We start from the raw sequence: 17,387 nt of genomic DNA, 5'->3' as shown, positions 1-17,387 counted from the left end.
TATTGAGCATGCTGTTTTATGGAAGTGAGTTATGGGCACCTTATACCCATTAGGAGCAACGCCTCAATGCTTTCCATATGCACTGTGTCAAGAATATTTTGGGCCTCACATATCACTGTTAGGATTCTTTTCCTGTGTTGCAGTCATGGGATTGTTTTTATCACATGACGGTGTATGTTTTCATTCCACATTGTGGGAAGTCACGGAGACAGGATGTTTGTATTACTGTGTTTCTGTGATGTAGGAAGTTTGTCCTCTGTCCTTTCTCTTTGCTTTCTGGTGCTGAAGAGGAAGGAGCTGAGTTATGAAGCTCCGAGTGTGTTTATGTAAATAAACATAGTTTAGCCAAATGCTGTGCTACTGAGTCTGTACACTGACTGCCTATACTCTGCTCATCCTGCAGTGTGCTGATGCCTCTAAGGTATCAGTCGCTGTGATGTTCGGGTTGGAGAAAGATTTTGAATTTCCGGAACGAGCAGGAGGGAGAGAACATGCCAGTCAGGCATGTGTCTCTGCCAGACTCCAACTCGTGTGTAGGACCTCCTGACAAGCAGGACAGGGTCTCAAACAAATATGTACTCCCCAAAGCTCACATTCCCAGCGTGTTCGCACTCCTGTCTCAGTGACATCTATGCAGGCTTGGTCATATCCACAGAAAGGATGATGGCAGGATATGCCTCGCCCCACCCTCCGGCCCTAGAAGTCCTCATAAGGGAGCTGTTCCTGGAAGAAGAACTGTGAGGGGAGAGACTCCATCAGGCAAGGCCTCCTTCCACCTGCCTCGCCCCACCCCCTCGCCCGGGGCTCCTTAGCAGGGAGCTGTTCCTGGAGGAAGAACTGTGAGGGGAGAGACTCCACCAGGCAAGGCCTCCTTCCACCTGCCTCGCCCTACCCTCCGGCTCTAGGAGTCCTCATAAGGGAGCTGTTCCTGGAGGAAGAACTGTGAGGGAAGAGACTCCATCAGGCAAGGCCTCCTTCCACCTGCCTTGCCCCACCCCCTCGCCCGGGGCTCCTTAGCAGGGAGCTGTTCCTGGAGGAAGAACTGTGAGGGAAGAGACTTCATCAGGCAAGGCCTCCTTCCACCTGCCTTGCTCTACCCTCTGCTTCTCAATGTGTATTGTATTGTTTTATGTACTGTGGCTTGCCATTGTTTTATTGATTATAGTTTAGATATTATTGTAACTGTTGAGTGGATTTCTGTTTAACTTTTATGTGTTGATATTATTATTTTATACTATTCTAATGATTGTTGAATGTTACTTTTTTGATGGAGGTTAAAGTTATGTTTTATTACCACATTTTTGTATTGCATTAGATTGTTAAAAGATGTACATTTTTTGTTTCTTCAGCTTGTAAACCGCCTTGAGTATTGTAAGATAGAAAGGCAGTATACAAATTAAAAATGATGATGATGATCTAAGGACATGCTCTACAAGGACCTGGCTTCCGGCGCCAGGCCTGTTGGCAGACTAAATCTGTGTTACAAAGATGTCTGAAAACGTGACATGAAGGCTGGGCTACATTAACCCAGCCATATGTGAATTCCTGCAGATGATCACAGTGCCTGGAGACAGACAGCCAGGTCATGTATCCAGAGCAGGGACCAGAAGAGGAACAACTGCTGGGAAGAGTGAAGAGAGAAGAAACATCATGGTGCATTTGCAGCAGCACAACCGGACATCTTAATCTGCCCCAGTTGCAACAAAACATATCCCCCATGGTCTCTACAGCCACAGCAGGAACAGTAACTCTCCAACGGGTTGACTTAACCTCTGAAGGCATACCCTTCCATTGTCTCCCAGGACAGATGGATGCCAACATCCAGATGTGCCCAAGGACTTGGCATGGCCAGTGAAATTATAGCATCCTGCCCCCTTTCACCAGCAGCATCTCCTGTGCAATATGATAAAATTTCCCCATGCATCTTTAATTCATAGAAAACTACTGTTTGAGAAACACATGCTGAAAGTCCTTGTGGATACACAAAAGTAGACACATGACTTTATGGATTGGGGAAATAATACTGCTATCACTATTGGCTGCTTTTATTTATTTATTCTTGTTTTCAATAATATATATTGATTTATCAGAGATTCTCCTGTGGAGTTTATTTTCTCTTTAGTTTATGCATACATGTTAAACGTTGGAGTGTTCAGTGTGTCAAATTGTTTATTGTGAATATTGGTGTGTATAAAAAGGATGGTTGTAAAATATAAGTGAAAAACCAATAAAGTTGTCAATAAAATAACAATGATGGTTTCCCCCTGATCTGCACTTCTTCCCCTGCTTGCCCATGCACACTTGCATCCTTAACAAATGTGCATGGGCAGAACAAATATTATGTGCATTCAAACACGTATTGCACATACAACCCTGCCATTATATTGGAGTGCCCATATTTACAGATAGCACTTGGGAACCACTGAAGTTTTATGCATGCGGTTCATACAGTGGTTTTGATTTTAAAATAGAGATTGCTTCTGTAAACGTATCCAAGAAATCCCTTTCTTAACAGGGGCAACTGTGTGTACATTTATCTTCAGAGTATTGTAGTAAGTGGAAAGATAAATGCATAACTTTTTAAGGGTAACAGGCGAATGTTTATTCCTAGAGTGCCACTGGTAGATTGAGTGTGTATGTGTGGCTGTGCACATGCATGCATGCAAAATTAGTGCACTCCATAGGTATGTAAAATTATGAGAAGATTTAACTAAACTGAGCAGTTTCTAAAGAGGATGGTAAATAATCTGGCATTGTAAACTGGATCACTGCAGAATCCCAAAGAAGTTGAAGTGGAAAACCCAGAATCTTCCAAGAACATAAAACAGCATCTCCAAAGAATAAATTATAAACTTTTACTGTAGTTTCTTCCCATGCCTTCTCAGCTAACTTTCTCCCTCCACCTCAAGTCATTTGCTAACTAAAACACACAACATTTGCCAGAAAGTTCAGCAGCAAGTAATAACATGCTCATAGTTGAAATATAAGGAAACAGCTGGAACTCCCTATCAGATATAAATTATTTTTGCTTATTTTTATTTTGGAAGCTGGATTGTTTATAGAAAGTAACAAGCAGAGAGCTGATAGCCAAGATATCCTGCTCCTGGTGGCTTATTGCTGACATATGTTATTTCCTAGTCCAAAAAACCTGCAGGAAGAGACATTGTTCTGCCCTCACAGGGTTCATTTAATTAGTGATAGAAAATCAGTGTATTAGTATTAGGTAGAAGGAATATTAATGTTGCCCCTTTAAGAAAAGGTAGCGCCTTTTCCCTTTCCAGATCTCAAGACAGGCTGGGAAATGGAGGCACAGTAATATTTTAGTTTCTATTTGCTCTGCCCAGTGCGGGGGAAACCTCCCTCTCTCCTTTGCAACCTAGTTCAGTTTGCAAGCTCAGGAAGAGAGGCAAACTTACTTGTTCTTACAAAGACTCCATAGAGAACTTTATTATAAAGAGCTTCCTAACCATATTTATTCAGAGCCAAAAGGACAGCCTACTGGAATGCGAGTCCATGTGACCTGTGAACTTCAATAAAATACATGTTTAAGATCTTTTGTGGAGTTTTGTTGAATACTATCCAGATTGAGAGAGAAGTCTCAGGACGGAAGAGGCATCGATCTGTTAGAAATCACGCACACTCAAAAAAGAAAAAAGGAAGATAAACTAAAACTCACAAAGAAGTCATCAAGCCTTTGAAGTCCATCAAAACCCGTTATGAGACTGGAAGTTAATCAGCAAACAAAACCCAAAATGTGGAAGAAGGGCAAAAGGGGTGTTAGTAGGCAAAAGGAAAAGGCCTTAATTTAAAGCAGCTAGGAGCAAGCTGTTTGTAATAATTTTTCAATAGGGGAAAGATACAGTTATTTCTGTGTCTATTTAGGAGTGCATCATAGTTGTTCAATGGCACTATACCTGAAAGTAAATCCCAGTGGTATTTAGCAAGGCAAGCATAGTTGAGGAGCTGGAGAAGGGATGAGGGCTCATGGATACTTTGGGGGAGACATGGGGGTTCACAGCAAATTAGAGGCGGGGATTCATGAAAGCTGGAATTTGTTAAAAGTGCAGCAGGCTTTGAAAGGGCTTAGAATTGGGATTAGAAATTAAAATAACTGAGCTATTTTCTGACATTTTAGATTAGAAACACTTTGGTTAACTGAAGCCTAGGAAAGTGACTCACTCACCACTAAGGGCAAGCAATGGTGACCATAGGCATTTATTTATTTCACAAAATTTATATACCATTTGATTATAATAAAACCTTTACAAAAAGAGTAACAGGATATAATTATCAGTAAAAAAAGTTAACTTTTTAAATCTTAAAATAATAAACTAAAAACCAGATTAAAACACATGCCTGAACAGCCTTGTGTTTAGACATATCACAGTCTCTTAAGTTAATGTATTGCACAGATTGTGTGTGTTTGTGTGTGTTTGTGGTTGTTTGAGCTCCTAGGAAGAAAAGCAGGATGGAAATAAAAAAATACAAAACAAATTAAGAAATATTCAAATTAAGATATAACAGCAAAGCACTCCTATCTGACAACATGAAAAAAGTCAAATAATGTTTTTACTCTGCAGTTTCCAGGGCAATTATTTTTAACAACCTCCATTACATTTCATTTTCCTTTTAATGTTTGGGGATAACAGTGAAATTGACTGTAAATTCAGTTTGGCACTTAACTATACACCCTTTGAACATCGCTATACACATTAGAATGTAGTATGGGGATATGATTGATTTTCATAACAATTTCTCAGATACTGGCTGTTATTGTGAACACAGTAAAAGAAATAGATTATGGTATAATTCTGCAGAGCAATTTCGTGCCACATCTAATGTGCAAGTCCCATTTCTTAGTAATGTTCAACAAGATAAATTTGCACAACTATTTCAAGTTGACTTCCTGGAATTGAAATACAGCTTGGTTCGGTTTTCCTTTTCTTCTGTTTTGATTAAAAATCAAACAGAACAGATATGAGTAAAAGATTAATGTGAATGAATAGTTGATTTAAAAAGTCAAGCAGTAAAAAGAGTGAAAAAAGCAAATTTCCAAATTTCCATTAATCCTTCTTTACTAATTGAATATGTGTTGTGTATTTAGAGAAATTGTGTCCTCCCTAAAAGAGGGCACGTGTTGAGCTGAGACCTGGAGACTGACCTCCTGTGTTGTGGGTGGGTGAGATTGGATAGCCACAACACCCGATTGGTAGGTCCTTCATTTTTGGGTTCAATCTGGCCAATGGGAGGCAGTCCAAATGGATCGAGGGGCCTATTTATACCCATACATGTGACCCAGCGCTTCCTTTTTCAGCTCATGCATTCAGAACAAGCTAACAGCGTGTACTTTGTGCAGTCAAGAGATTTACCTTCGATGAATAGTCTTGGTGATTTCTTTCCATTTTTTATTCCCCCTTTTTGTTATTGCCTTTTATTGTTCCTTTTTGAGTTGTCCTCTACTCCTTCCCTTCCCTTCCCTTTCCCTTTCTTCTAGTGTGGCTTTGCCTGTCTGGGGCTCCAGCCCCCGGGCACTCCCGTTGTGGAGCTTGCTGCTGCCTGTTTATTACTCCCTCACATTGCAGCGGCTGGTGTTCCGGCTGCAGCAGCAGCCTTGTGCTTAATACGCGACTTTGGGCAATTGCAATTGTTGCTCTATTAGTGCTTGTTAAGTCCTTTATTGGTTTCATTGCAGTGAGAGTTCCCTCTCCTTGCCTTGATTGTGCCTCCTTTTGTTTTAGCTTTGTCGGGTATTTGTTAAGGGCGGGGGGAAAACCCCGTTTCATTCCGACCGCCATTTTAGGTTGCAGGGACAGGTTAGTTCCTGACTAGTTTTTGGTGGGAGTGCCATTTTGCCTTGGCGGGAGTGTCATCTTGTTGAGGCAGGAACGCCATTTCAAGACCTGGGTCCTTTTGTGTGATTGTAATTAGTACCCCTATGCAAGAAGAAAGGATCGCAATGCCTATTAAAAGGAATCCCAGTCCTGCTCTCCCTTCTAAGAGGGTCATTAGAGGTCCCTCTCAGTCATTGCGTTCTGTGCCACCCCCTGTGGTTCATCAGCCTATACAGGAGCAGAAAGGAGCCTCTCCTCAACAGCCCGGGATGTTACATGATGGCTTATTGACCCTAGCTCGCGCTCCCATTAAGTTGCCTGCCTTGAGGGTGTGGCTCCGCATCTACCCCGATTTGGTAGCTGCTTCATATTTGTGGCTGGGATTTTCAGAGGGATTTCGTATCCCAGTGGTGTTCCCGCCCAAGGCCACGAAAGTTGAAAATAAAAAATCAGTGAGAGAGATGCCTGATATAGCTGGAGAAAAGATCAGGAAGGAATTAGCGTTGGGAAGGATGGCTGGACCATTTGAGTGCCCTCCTTACCCAAATTTGCACCTTTCCTCTTTGGGTGTGGTGCCTAAAAAGGCCCCTGGGGAATTTCGCCTAATTCACAATTTATCTTACTCACAGGGTTCATCAGTAAATGATGCTATCCCTCCTGGGTTGTGTTCTGTCAAGGACGCCACCTTTGACCAAGTGGTCAAGTTGATCAGGAGCTTTGGGAAGGTAGCACTTTTGGTAAAGTGTGTTGTGGAATCTGCTTTCCGCTTACTTCCTGTTCATCCACTTGATTTTAAGTTGCTTGGCTTCCTGTTGGGATGGAGCTTATTATGTGGATAAAGCCATGCTGATGGGCTGCTCTATATCTTGTGCAGCTTTTGATGCCTTCAGGACATTTTTGGACTGGGCCTTGCGTACCAAGACAGGTTTAAGGGGCGTGACCCATTACCTCAATGACTTTTTACGAAGTTCTGCAGCCAATTCTGACGAATGCTTGCTATTACTGCATGCATTTAACGACCTAACTAGGGAGTGGGGTGTTCCCTTTGGCGGCTGATAAAACTGAAGGCCCAGGCATGAGGTTGTCTTACCTTGGAATCCAGTTGGATACTGTAGCACAAACTTCCTCTTTGCCTGAAGGAAAATTGGTGGCCCTGTGTGACATCATTATGGAATTTTTGCCACGGGAAAAGGTTGCCTTGAGGCAGATTCAGTCCCTGTTGGGCCATTTGAATTTTGCATGCAGGGTGGTTGCCCCTGGTCGCACTTGTTACGCATGCTTAGCAAGACTTTCTGCAGGCCTGCGGTCACCCCATCATCAGGTGCAATTGCCCAGTGAGGTCAGAGCAGACCTCGAGATCCGGCTTGAATTCCTGAGGGAGTTCAATGGTGTATCCTTGTGGCAGGATACTTTGAATCTGCAATTTGATTTCCAGGTCCATTTGGACGCTGCTGGATCCTTGGGTTTGGGGCTTTATTTCCGTGGCCGTTGGTGCGCTCAGCGGTGGCCTGAGCACTGGAAGGGTACAGCCATTACCCGTGATTTAACGTTTCTTGAGGTTTTCCCCCATTGTCGTAGCAGTGCACATCTGGACCATGGAGTTCAAGGACTGGAGGGTCTGTTTCCGGTCCGATAATCAGGCCGTGGTGAGCGTTTTGGCAAGGCAGTCGTCACGCTCCAGCAGAGTCTCTGCCCTATTGTGCACGTTTGTGCTGTGGTGCCTCATGTTTAATATTGTGTTTTCTGCCCGTTTTATTGCTGGCGCTAAGAATGATATTGCTGACGCCCCATCCCATTTTCAGATGGAGCGCTTCAGATCCCTGGCTCTGGATGCCCAGAAGCTTTCGGAATATTCCCCAGTTCAGCTTTGGAACCTTGGCAGCAGCTAGTCCTTCAGCAAGTAGTAGCTTCTGTTTCTCCTTCCACATTGAGGTCTTATCAGAAGGCCTGGATGGACTCTTTAGCTTTCAAAGCACAGCATTGGACAATCGAGAGCCAGTGTGGTGTAGTGGTTAAGAGCGGTAGTCTCGTAATCTGGGGAACCGGGTTCGCGTCTCCGCTCCTCCACATGCAGCTGCTGGGTGACCTTGGGCCAGTCACACTTCTTTGAAGTCTCTCAGCCCCACTCACCTCACAGAGTGTTTGTTGTGGGGGAGGAAGGGAAAGGAGAATGTTAGCCGCTTTGAGACTCCTTAAAGGGAGTGAAAGGTGGGATATCAAATCCAAACTCCTCTTCTTCTTCTTCATCGACAGTACAGTGTCGCCATCCACAAATCAGGTGTTGCAATATTTGGCTCACTTGCGGTATATGGGTCGTGCTGTGAAGTCCATCAGAATTCAGTCTTCTACCATTTCATTTTTCTGTAAATCCCTTTATTCTAGAGTTCCTTGTGCAAAGTTTGTAGTGCACAAGGCTCTTGTGGGTTGGGCCAGGTTGCAGCCACCAAAGTCGCCAGGTAGGAGGCCGGTCACATTTGACATTTTTACTCTCGGTGCGCAGCAAGACTTGTCTGCTGGTCTACTTATGAGGTGAGACTCTTTGCAGCAGCTTTTTCAATAGCATTTTTTGGTGCACTGTGTGTGGGTGAAATAGTGCTGGAGTCAGCACAGGGAAGGGCTCCCAGGGGCTTGCTTTTGCAGGATGTTCAGCTTTCTGATGCTGAGCTGCTGCTCACTATTTGAAATTCCAAAATGGACCAGTTGGGCAGAGGTGCCTTGATGTGGCTGCCTGCCACTGGTAAGCCCGGTCCTTGTCCAGAGAAAGATGCCAAGAGATATTTGTCACTTCACTCGCCTGGAGATGGTCCCTTCCTGGTTCACGAAGATGGGTCCTGTTAAAGAGGCATCATTTGCTGCAGTAATGCCCTCCTGCTGGCCAGTGAATTTGCACCTCATTCTTTCTGCATTGGGCAGCTACTACCACTGTGCACTAGGGCCTGTCTGCCGACAGGATTAAGGCTCTGGGCCGCTTGAAATCTGATGCATACAGGGGTTATGTTCAGATATGGTGCTGAGGTGCAGTTATTAATGTGTTTTGCTCATTCCTAGGTCTGCCTGCCCTGCATGTCTGGATAGTCAGGCACAGCATTGTCCACTGGGCCAGCAGGAGGGCAGCGGAATCTGGATTTGGACGCAGGCTCGGACTTCCTGACCATGTGTGCGTCTCCTGGGTGTCCAGAAGAGGAATGCCTTGGGAGGGGCTTCTCCCAAGCGATACGCAGGTTAAGAATGGACCCCAGAATGAATTAAGTTCTTAATCTGAGGTACCACTGTATATATATTTACAGTGGTACCTCTGGTTACAAACTTAATTCATTCTGGAGGTCCGTTCTTAACCTGGAACCGTTCTTAACCTGAGGTACCACTTTAGCTAATGGGGCCTCCCGCTGCCGCTGCTGCACGATTTCTGTTCTCATCCTGAGGTAAAGTTCTTAACCCGAGGTACTACTTCTGGGTTAGCAGAATCTGTAACCCGAAGTGTTTGTAACCCGAGGTACCACTGTCGTAAATGTGCAATTTAAAAAAGAGGAAGGGGGCATGAAGAAAACCACAAAGGTGAAGTGAAACAGGTGAGTTCAGACTTTACAACAACATTATATTGGGGGGGGGGGACCCTATTGTGTTAGTGCCAAATTGAGTGTTTGTTTTCCCACCTAGCCCATTCAGACTGCCAAGTCTTTGCACCTGCCCCTCACCTGTCCCCACCCAAGCCTGACTAATCAAGCTGCAAATAAGTAGCGGTTGGCAAACATTTCTACTGATGCATTTTATTTTCCATAAAAGGTAAAGGTAAAGGTACCCCTGACCATTAGGTCCAGTCGTGACCGACTCTGGGGTTGTGCGCTCATCTCACTCTATAGGCCGAGGGAGCCGGCATACAGCTTCCGGGTCATGTGGCCAGCATGACTAAGCCACTTCTGGCGAACCAGAGCAGCGCACGGAAACACCGTATACCTTTCCGACGGAGCGGTACCTATTCATCTACTTGCACTTTTGACGTGCTTTCGAACTGCTAGGTTGGCAGGAGCAGGGACTGAGGAACGGGAGCTCACCCCATCGCGGGGATTCGAACCGCCGACCTTCTAATCGGCAAGTCCTAGGCTCTGTGGTTTAACCCATAGCGCCACCCACATCTTTTTATAATAATGAGTTGCTGGAGATCATGAGCAGCAGAGAGCTATTGTCCTCCTGTTCTGCTTATGAACTTTCCATAGACATTTGGTTAACCACTGCGATCCAGAAGCTAGGCCAGATAGGCCTTCAGTCTGATCCAGCAGCTCTGTTCTGATGTTCTTAATCATGCATAAGTATTATTTGAGTGTGTTTTGAGATGCATGTGTTTACATACAACAAAAATTGTTTGAAATGTCATGCCCTTTCAAATGCTGTACCTTAATTACACTAACATTAGCTAGTCTGCAGATTTTCAGTTTGGTAGGGTTGAGCGTGTTCCAATCTTGTACTGATTTCTTCCAGAAAATAGAAAGCTGTCATTTATACAGACAAGGGTTTTCTGTAGCCAAATATGTCCCATTGAAAAGCTAAATTACATTACTGAGCCAATATTATTCAAAATAACTTAACTTTCAGTCATCATCACCTGGTAGTTTTGTCATTAATTTGATTGTCCATTCAAACTTTTCCACAGTTAGCTCAAAATATTTTATTTTCACTTTTAATCTCTTTGTATTAACCCACTTAATTTACCAGTTTCAACTTGACAAATAGCCATTCTACTCTGTTTCATGGAAGTTTCTGAACAAGCACTACAATCTTATAATGCCTCCCTGTAGGGTTTACAAAGTGAAGTAACCCATTATCAAACCGGGTTACGCTTTTGATGTCATATATACATCTTCTCAGAAAATCTTTCACTATGCATTTAGTACTGTTGATATTAAGTTTATATGTTGCTGATATTACATTTCAACTATTATTATTTTTTTTAAATCCTATGATGTAAGCATTCCACCCCTTTGAATGATTTCTCTTTTCAAAGTATTCAGATTCTAAAGTTTAAGAACATAAGAAAAGCCTGCTGGATTAAGCCAATGGCCCACCTAGTCCAGCATTCTGTACTTGCAATGGGCAATCAGGTGTCTATGGGAAGCCAACAAGGACCTAAGCACCATGACACTCTCCCCATTTTTTTATTCCCAGCAACTAGTATTCAGAGGGGTTTAGTGCCTCTGACAGTAGAGGCAGAACATAGGTGTTGTGGCCAGTAGCTTCTGCTCGCTTTCTCCTCCAAGAATTTGTCTAAAAGGTAAAGGTAAAGGTACCCCTGCCCGTTCGGGCCAGTCTTGCCAGAAGAATTTGTCTAATTCCCCTTTAAAACTGTCCAAATTGGTGGCCACCACTACATCTTGTGGGACAGAATTCCATAGCTTAACTAAGCCATTAGGCCATTGTTTGACCTGTGCTGAATCTTTTGAGATCCAGCTTCACTGGAAGTTCCTGAGTTCTAGTGTTATGGGAGAAAAAAACTTCTCTATCCACCTTCTGAGAACTAGTGTGGTGTAGTGGTTAAAAGCGGTGGACTCGTAATCTGGTGAACCGGGTTTGCTTCCCTGCTCCTCCACATGCAGCTGCTAGGTGACCTTGGGCTAGTCACACTTCTGTCAGACCTTGGGCTAGTCTCTCAGACTCACTCACCTCACAGAGTGTTTGTTGTGGGGGAGGAAGGCCGCTTTAAGACTCCTTAGGGTTGTGTTAAAGTGGGATATCAAATCCAAACTCCCCCTCCTCTTCGTCTTTCTCCACAACAATGCATAATTGTATGCTCCTCTTTCATGTCTACTCTCATTTACCTTTCCTCTAAACTAAGAAGCCCCAGATATTGTACCCTTTCCTCATAGGGGCGTTCCTTCATCCCAAATCATTTGGGTTGCCTTTTTCTTAACTTCTTCCAGATCTACAGTTTCCTTTTTGAGGTGAGGCAGCAATAATTGTACAAAGCATTCCAAGGGTGGTTGCAACCATAGATTTCTATAATGGCATTACTATATTGGCACTAAGAAAATTCTTTTCTTAGTGAAGTGATCCATAGCACAGAATTACAGCTGTCACACACTAGGCTTACGTTTCTGGTCAGTGCATTACTTTACACTTGTTTACATCAAATTGTATTTCCCATTTTACTGCCCATTCACTCAGTTCGGAGAGATGCTTTTGGAGCTCTTCACAGTCCCTTTTTTAAACCACGCTAAACAATTTGGTATCATCAGCAAACTTGGCTACCACACTGCTCACCCATTGCCCCTTGTTAATTTATGTACAAGTGAAAAAGTACAGGTCCCAATGCTAATTCTTGGGGGCTCCACTGTCTACATCCCTCCATTGTGAGGAACAATTACTGATGCACAAGGGTGCTGCTCCTCTTTTTCCATGAGACTGCTTTGTTTACTTAGGAGTCTTTGGTGAGGTACTTTGTCAAAAGTTTTTTTCAAAGCCAAGTACACAATGTCAGCTGGATCACCTTTATCTATGTGCTTGGTGACACTCTCAAAGAACTCTTAACAGGTCAGTGAGACAGGGAAGTCATACTGCTTCTGCTTCAGCAAGACTTGTTCTTCCATATGCTTGGCAATTCTATATTTTACAACACTTCCCACCAGTTTTGCCAGAAGAGATGTTAATCTGTCATCATACAAAGATTCATCTGCCTCCCTAGCCAGTCTCCTGCTATTATTTTATTTATTTATCGGTCACCATGCATTTAGCAACGTGCTCTTTTTATCAACCTTTGTTGTCTGCTTGCATCTGTTTCAGAGTACGTGTTCCTTTTGCTCTAATTTGGACAACACTTCCATTTCCTAAAGAAAGACTTTTTGCCTCTGATAGCTTCTAACAGCATTGTGTGAATGTTTTGCTTAGAAAAGAATACTCTGGTTGCATACACACCATACATTCTGGGCACTTTCCCCCTTCCAATAATCTTGGGGACTTTTGTTTACCCTTCAAAGAGCTGCAATTCCCAGTACACTTAACAAATTAGTTTCCAGGTTTCTTGGAGGGGTGTGTATGCTTTGAATCTATGGTTTGCATGCATCCTCTTTTACCATAAAGTTGCAACAAGCAAGGTGGTGTTATTTTCCTTACAGAAGTGACATTTCACAAGCGCCTGGATATACTATGCAGAATTAAATATTTGCTCTAAATGTTGCCAAGCAAAACTGGCCAAAGACAATCACACACTTCAAATGCCGGCATGCCTGTTTTCTGGAAGCATACTCTTGTCCCCCGGGGAGATGGTTTAAGAAAGTGAATGAGGCTAAAGGATCAAGGACACAGATGGGGGAAAGATATGGCATGGCAGGTGAATGCAATCTGCATGTATGCCCTAGAATGCAGGAGGAACTTCAGCCAGCTCTTTCCTAGACTTGGAGAGGAATCCAAAGGGGAAGTCATAGGTTTGTGGAACAAGAATGAGTCATGACAGGCATGGTCAAAGGCTTGGACTGACACATCCCTACCATTCCTATTTATATAATGTTCTGAGAGTGAATCAGCTGCTAATAATTAATTTTATCAATAGCCTACCTTTTAAAACAATTAATTGTAAATATATATGTATATTACCAAAACCCCAATACATGCATTTTAGCGGTCTTCTATGAATTATGAAATAGCTCAGCTTATTATGAACCAAAACTACTTCCTGTTATTGAATAGGCAGATCCCTTTTGGTTCAGTGTACAGTGGTACCTCGGGTTAAGTACTTAATTCATTCCGGAGGTCTGTACTTAACCTGAAACTGTTCTTAACCTGAAGCACCACTTTAGCTAATGGGGCCTCCCGCTGCCGCCACACCGCCAGAGCACGATTTATGTTCTCAACCAGAAGCAAAGTTCTTAACCTGAAGCACTGTTTCTGGGTTAGTGGAGTCTGTAACCTGAAGCGTATGTAACCCGAGGTACCACTGTAACAATAAAACTAAAGAAGTCCCTACATCAAATAAACAAGTACATTTTACCTTTAAACCCTAAAGATAAAAATTAGCCTACTAATCAATTAAGTAAAGTTAATCTACCAATTAATCTAACAAATTGAAATTATTTCTTGTAGCTTTGTTTGTAGGCTACAGACCATTGAGAGTTGAAAGTATTTAAGCTCATTGAAATCAGTGGGCATAAACTCAAATAAGTCTGCAGCCGATTATGTCCATAATGTATTGTATTTCCTTTGATGTTGAGGAATTGAATTTCTCAAGAGACTCATCATTGAAAGAATCCCTCAATTGTAGTTTGATATATTATGAGCCTTATGGGCACCATTGCTCACACTGTCCATAGTGTTCATATAAAATAATGTGATGGGCTATTGGCCTGATTCTGTAGTCCACTCACTTCTTATTAGGCCTATCATGGAAGCCACATTTCGTACAGATGAAATACTTTCATAAGAACAGCTCTGCTCAAGAAAAAGGAAAGAGAACATCTACAGCACTCATTCCTCCCCCTAAACTCTTATCACCTAACAGGTTTCAGAAAACGCATCAAGTAACTTTTTTCCACCATAATACGTGAACTCATCTGAAGCAGTCTAATATATGCTCTTAAATAAACTTGAATTTCTAAATATTTTGTGAAATTTGCTACATGTGGGTAGACAAATTAAGGAAAACATTCAAAAGAAGCATAGAGTTTGCACAGGTAACATTTTCTAAAGCAGTAGCCATGCTACTCTCTTCCAACAAATACAGAGAGTCTTGTGGCACCTTTCAGATTTAGTCTTGTGACTAACAAATTTATTATAGCATAGCTTTTGTGGAATGCAATCCACTTCATCTAATAAATGAACTGTTATCCTGAATTGCAGACATAGATAAAGAGGATATTAATCTACATATTGGGGAATGCTAAATAGTGAGGTCAAAGGGAAAGGAAATGCAGAAAAATACAGGTGGTGATAATTACACTTCAAACATTATTAATGATATTTTTTATGAATACTAGGATATAAATATTCTTATAAATTAATAAATAGTGGCCATTCACAAAAAATGTTTATGTATGTAACACAGAAAACCTGGCATTGGTAAATGAATTAATGCATTTAATGCAATTTAATGTAATGGATAAAAATCCACCTTGTTGATTCAACACATATGTAATAGCATTGAACCATTTAATGAATTCAGTAGTTTCAAACTACATTCTCCCTTTGAAGTTTCTCTGTTCCAGTATGACCATCTTAGTCAGATACAGAATGTCCTGGGAATTTGCAGCATTCTTCCACTAATTTTTAAGTGCTGCCATTTCTGATGTCAAATATCTGTTTATTTTTTTTGCATAGAAATTAGCCTGTTTGTACTGTGAAGAATACAAAAGGGCACTGTAGGTGGATGATGGCATAAGCAGGTAAATGAACAAAAGGCAAGAAATATGGACAAAGGCAAAGAACCCTGTGGAAGACCCAAATGCCAACCTGGTGACAGCACTATTACAGAAGAAGAAGAAGAAGAGTTTGGATTTGATATCCCGCCTTTCACTCCCTTTAAGGAGTCTCAAAGCGGCTAACATTCTCCTTTCCCTTCCTCCCCCACAACAAACACTCTGTGAGGTGAGTGGGGCTGAGAGACTTCAAAGAAGTGTGACTGGCCCAAGGTCACCCAGCAGCTGCATGTGGAGGAGTGGAGACTCGAACCTGGTTTCCCAGATTACGAGACTACCGCTCTTAACCAGTACACCACTACAGGATATACTAGCATCATACACCATATCAGGGGTTCAGAAAACAGAAAATTGAAAGATGGAATACATCCCTGCATAACACTTCAAACATATGATTATCATGGCATGAAAGTTTATGCTATAATAAATTTATTCAACTTTCAAGTGTGACAAGACTCTTCCTTTGTTCTCCCAGTAAAAATCTGAAGCTTATACATATTTTGATTGATACATGTTTTCCACTCTATTTTAGCTTTATTCATCACTAATGAATATGAGACCCTTTCTAGTCAGTCAAGTGCTATGATTTACAGTGGGCTTGATTCCCAAGTTCATTCCACAGCTAAGAGGAAATCAATGTGCACAACTATATAAATATAGCAAACTAAAAAACAAACTCATTCATGTCTTCATTGCAACTTGAAAATACTATCAAGGGACATACTTGCTTGCCTAAAAAGGCTTATAATTACTTCACTGGATTTGTATCATTCTGAAATTACTGTCTTTACTGTATTTTATACAAACAGAATAGATCCCTTTTTAAATTGCTTTTGAAGAATGGGCGGGAGTAGAGTTAATATCCATAGACAGTCTAGTATGCAACATGCTAATGATTATTCTGCAACACAGTTGTTCACATGTGTGATATCCATGAAGAGCAGGTGCTGTTTCTATCATCAAGTCCTACTGATATGAAAACATGTCTCAAAAAAAAAAAAAAAAGCCCTTCAACTAGATATTATGGGAACATGGTGTGCAAAGATAAACAAAATTCCTTTTGTGTCTGGAAGCGCTAACAGTTCCCTGGATATTACCCATTAAAGACAAAAAATGTATTTACAAAAATGAGGGGTTATGAAAAAAGCATCATATTGCTAGAGTATATATTAATACTTTCCCTGGCTTTTTATTTATTTATTAAGCAAACCTATTCTAGCAATGCAGCCTCAAATTAATATGCCTCAGATTCTCAGGTTTTATTTTATTTCTCTCTCAACAGCTGTCTATTCATTTACAAAAGTAGATAAGAAGCCTAACTAGTAACATAAGAAGAAATTACTGCATGCAATGAAATGAACCCTACTTGACAAAGATTCTCTTTAGTAATGCCACCATCATGTGCTGTTTTTGCAAACATACACTTGCTCTAAAGTTTCTGATAATCAGTGAGGCACTTCAGCAATATTCAGAAGCACTTCAGCAAGTTACTCTTTTTAAAATCCAAATTCTTCATAAATGTTCGAAATCTGTGTAACAAGAATATGTTTTAATCTACACTGTAATTTGACAACTATTTTCTGGCTTTTGTAGCAGGAGAATGGATGTTTATTCATGCTTGAACTGTCCAACTGTAGTGGATAAGAATGCTCTCTTTTTATTTCTTTTTAGTGAAAAGTACAGTTATACCTGTAAAACCGCTTTCTTAATCTGAAAAGAAAAAAAACATGATTTCCATTAAATATACCTTGATAGGGAGCACTAAATCCACGATATCGGTGGTTGCTGTCTGTTACAAAATGGAGTCTTAGCCAGTTTTTGTTGCTGATAATTGGGGGTGGTATATTCATTCCAGATAACCTGAGAGAGAAAATAAAAATAAGACAAAAACATTTGATGGGTCAGAAACCTCAGTCATTTACCAAGACCATCACACCTTTCTAAAGGTTTTCTACTCCCTACTTGTGAACATTTAAAACATGCATATTTGTTAACTGCATTCATTTAGTGTTAGATAGATAAACAGATAATTTATTACAGTCGGAGACCAGCTTATAAAACACACTTGGGGGTACAATCCCAGAAGGAAAACAAACATGTAAAACAATGTTCAACAATAAATTTAAAATTTATAAATGTGATAAGCGTATAGAGACGTAAA

General features: G+C 41.5%; 1 protein-coding gene across 3 annotated transcripts in view; it reads right to left on the bottom strand.

The window, feature by feature from the left end:
- The window catches only part of CSMD3 (CUB and Sushi multiple domains 3), a 601,007-nt gene that overhangs the window by 325,890 nt on the left and 257,730 nt on the right, over positions 1-17,387 (bottom strand). For all 3 annotated transcript variants that reach the window (XM_028736265.2, XM_028736266.2, XM_028736267.2), the window contains exon 6: positions 16,974-17,086. In XM_028736265.2, coding sequence (XP_028592098.2) covers positions 16,974-17,086 — 113 coding nt within the window. The remainder of the gene's footprint in view (positions 1-16,973; positions 17,087-17,387) is intronic.

Source organism: Podarcis muralis, chromosome 8, assembly GCF_964188315.1.
Source record: "Podarcis muralis chromosome 8, rPodMur119.hap1.1, whole genome shotgun sequence".
Taxonomy (NCBI): domain Eukaryota; kingdom Metazoa; phylum Chordata; class Lepidosauria; order Squamata; family Lacertidae; genus Podarcis; species Podarcis muralis.
The sequence above is the reverse complement of the archived record's forward strand: the minus strand, read 5'-3'. Positions and strand labels throughout refer to the sequence as shown.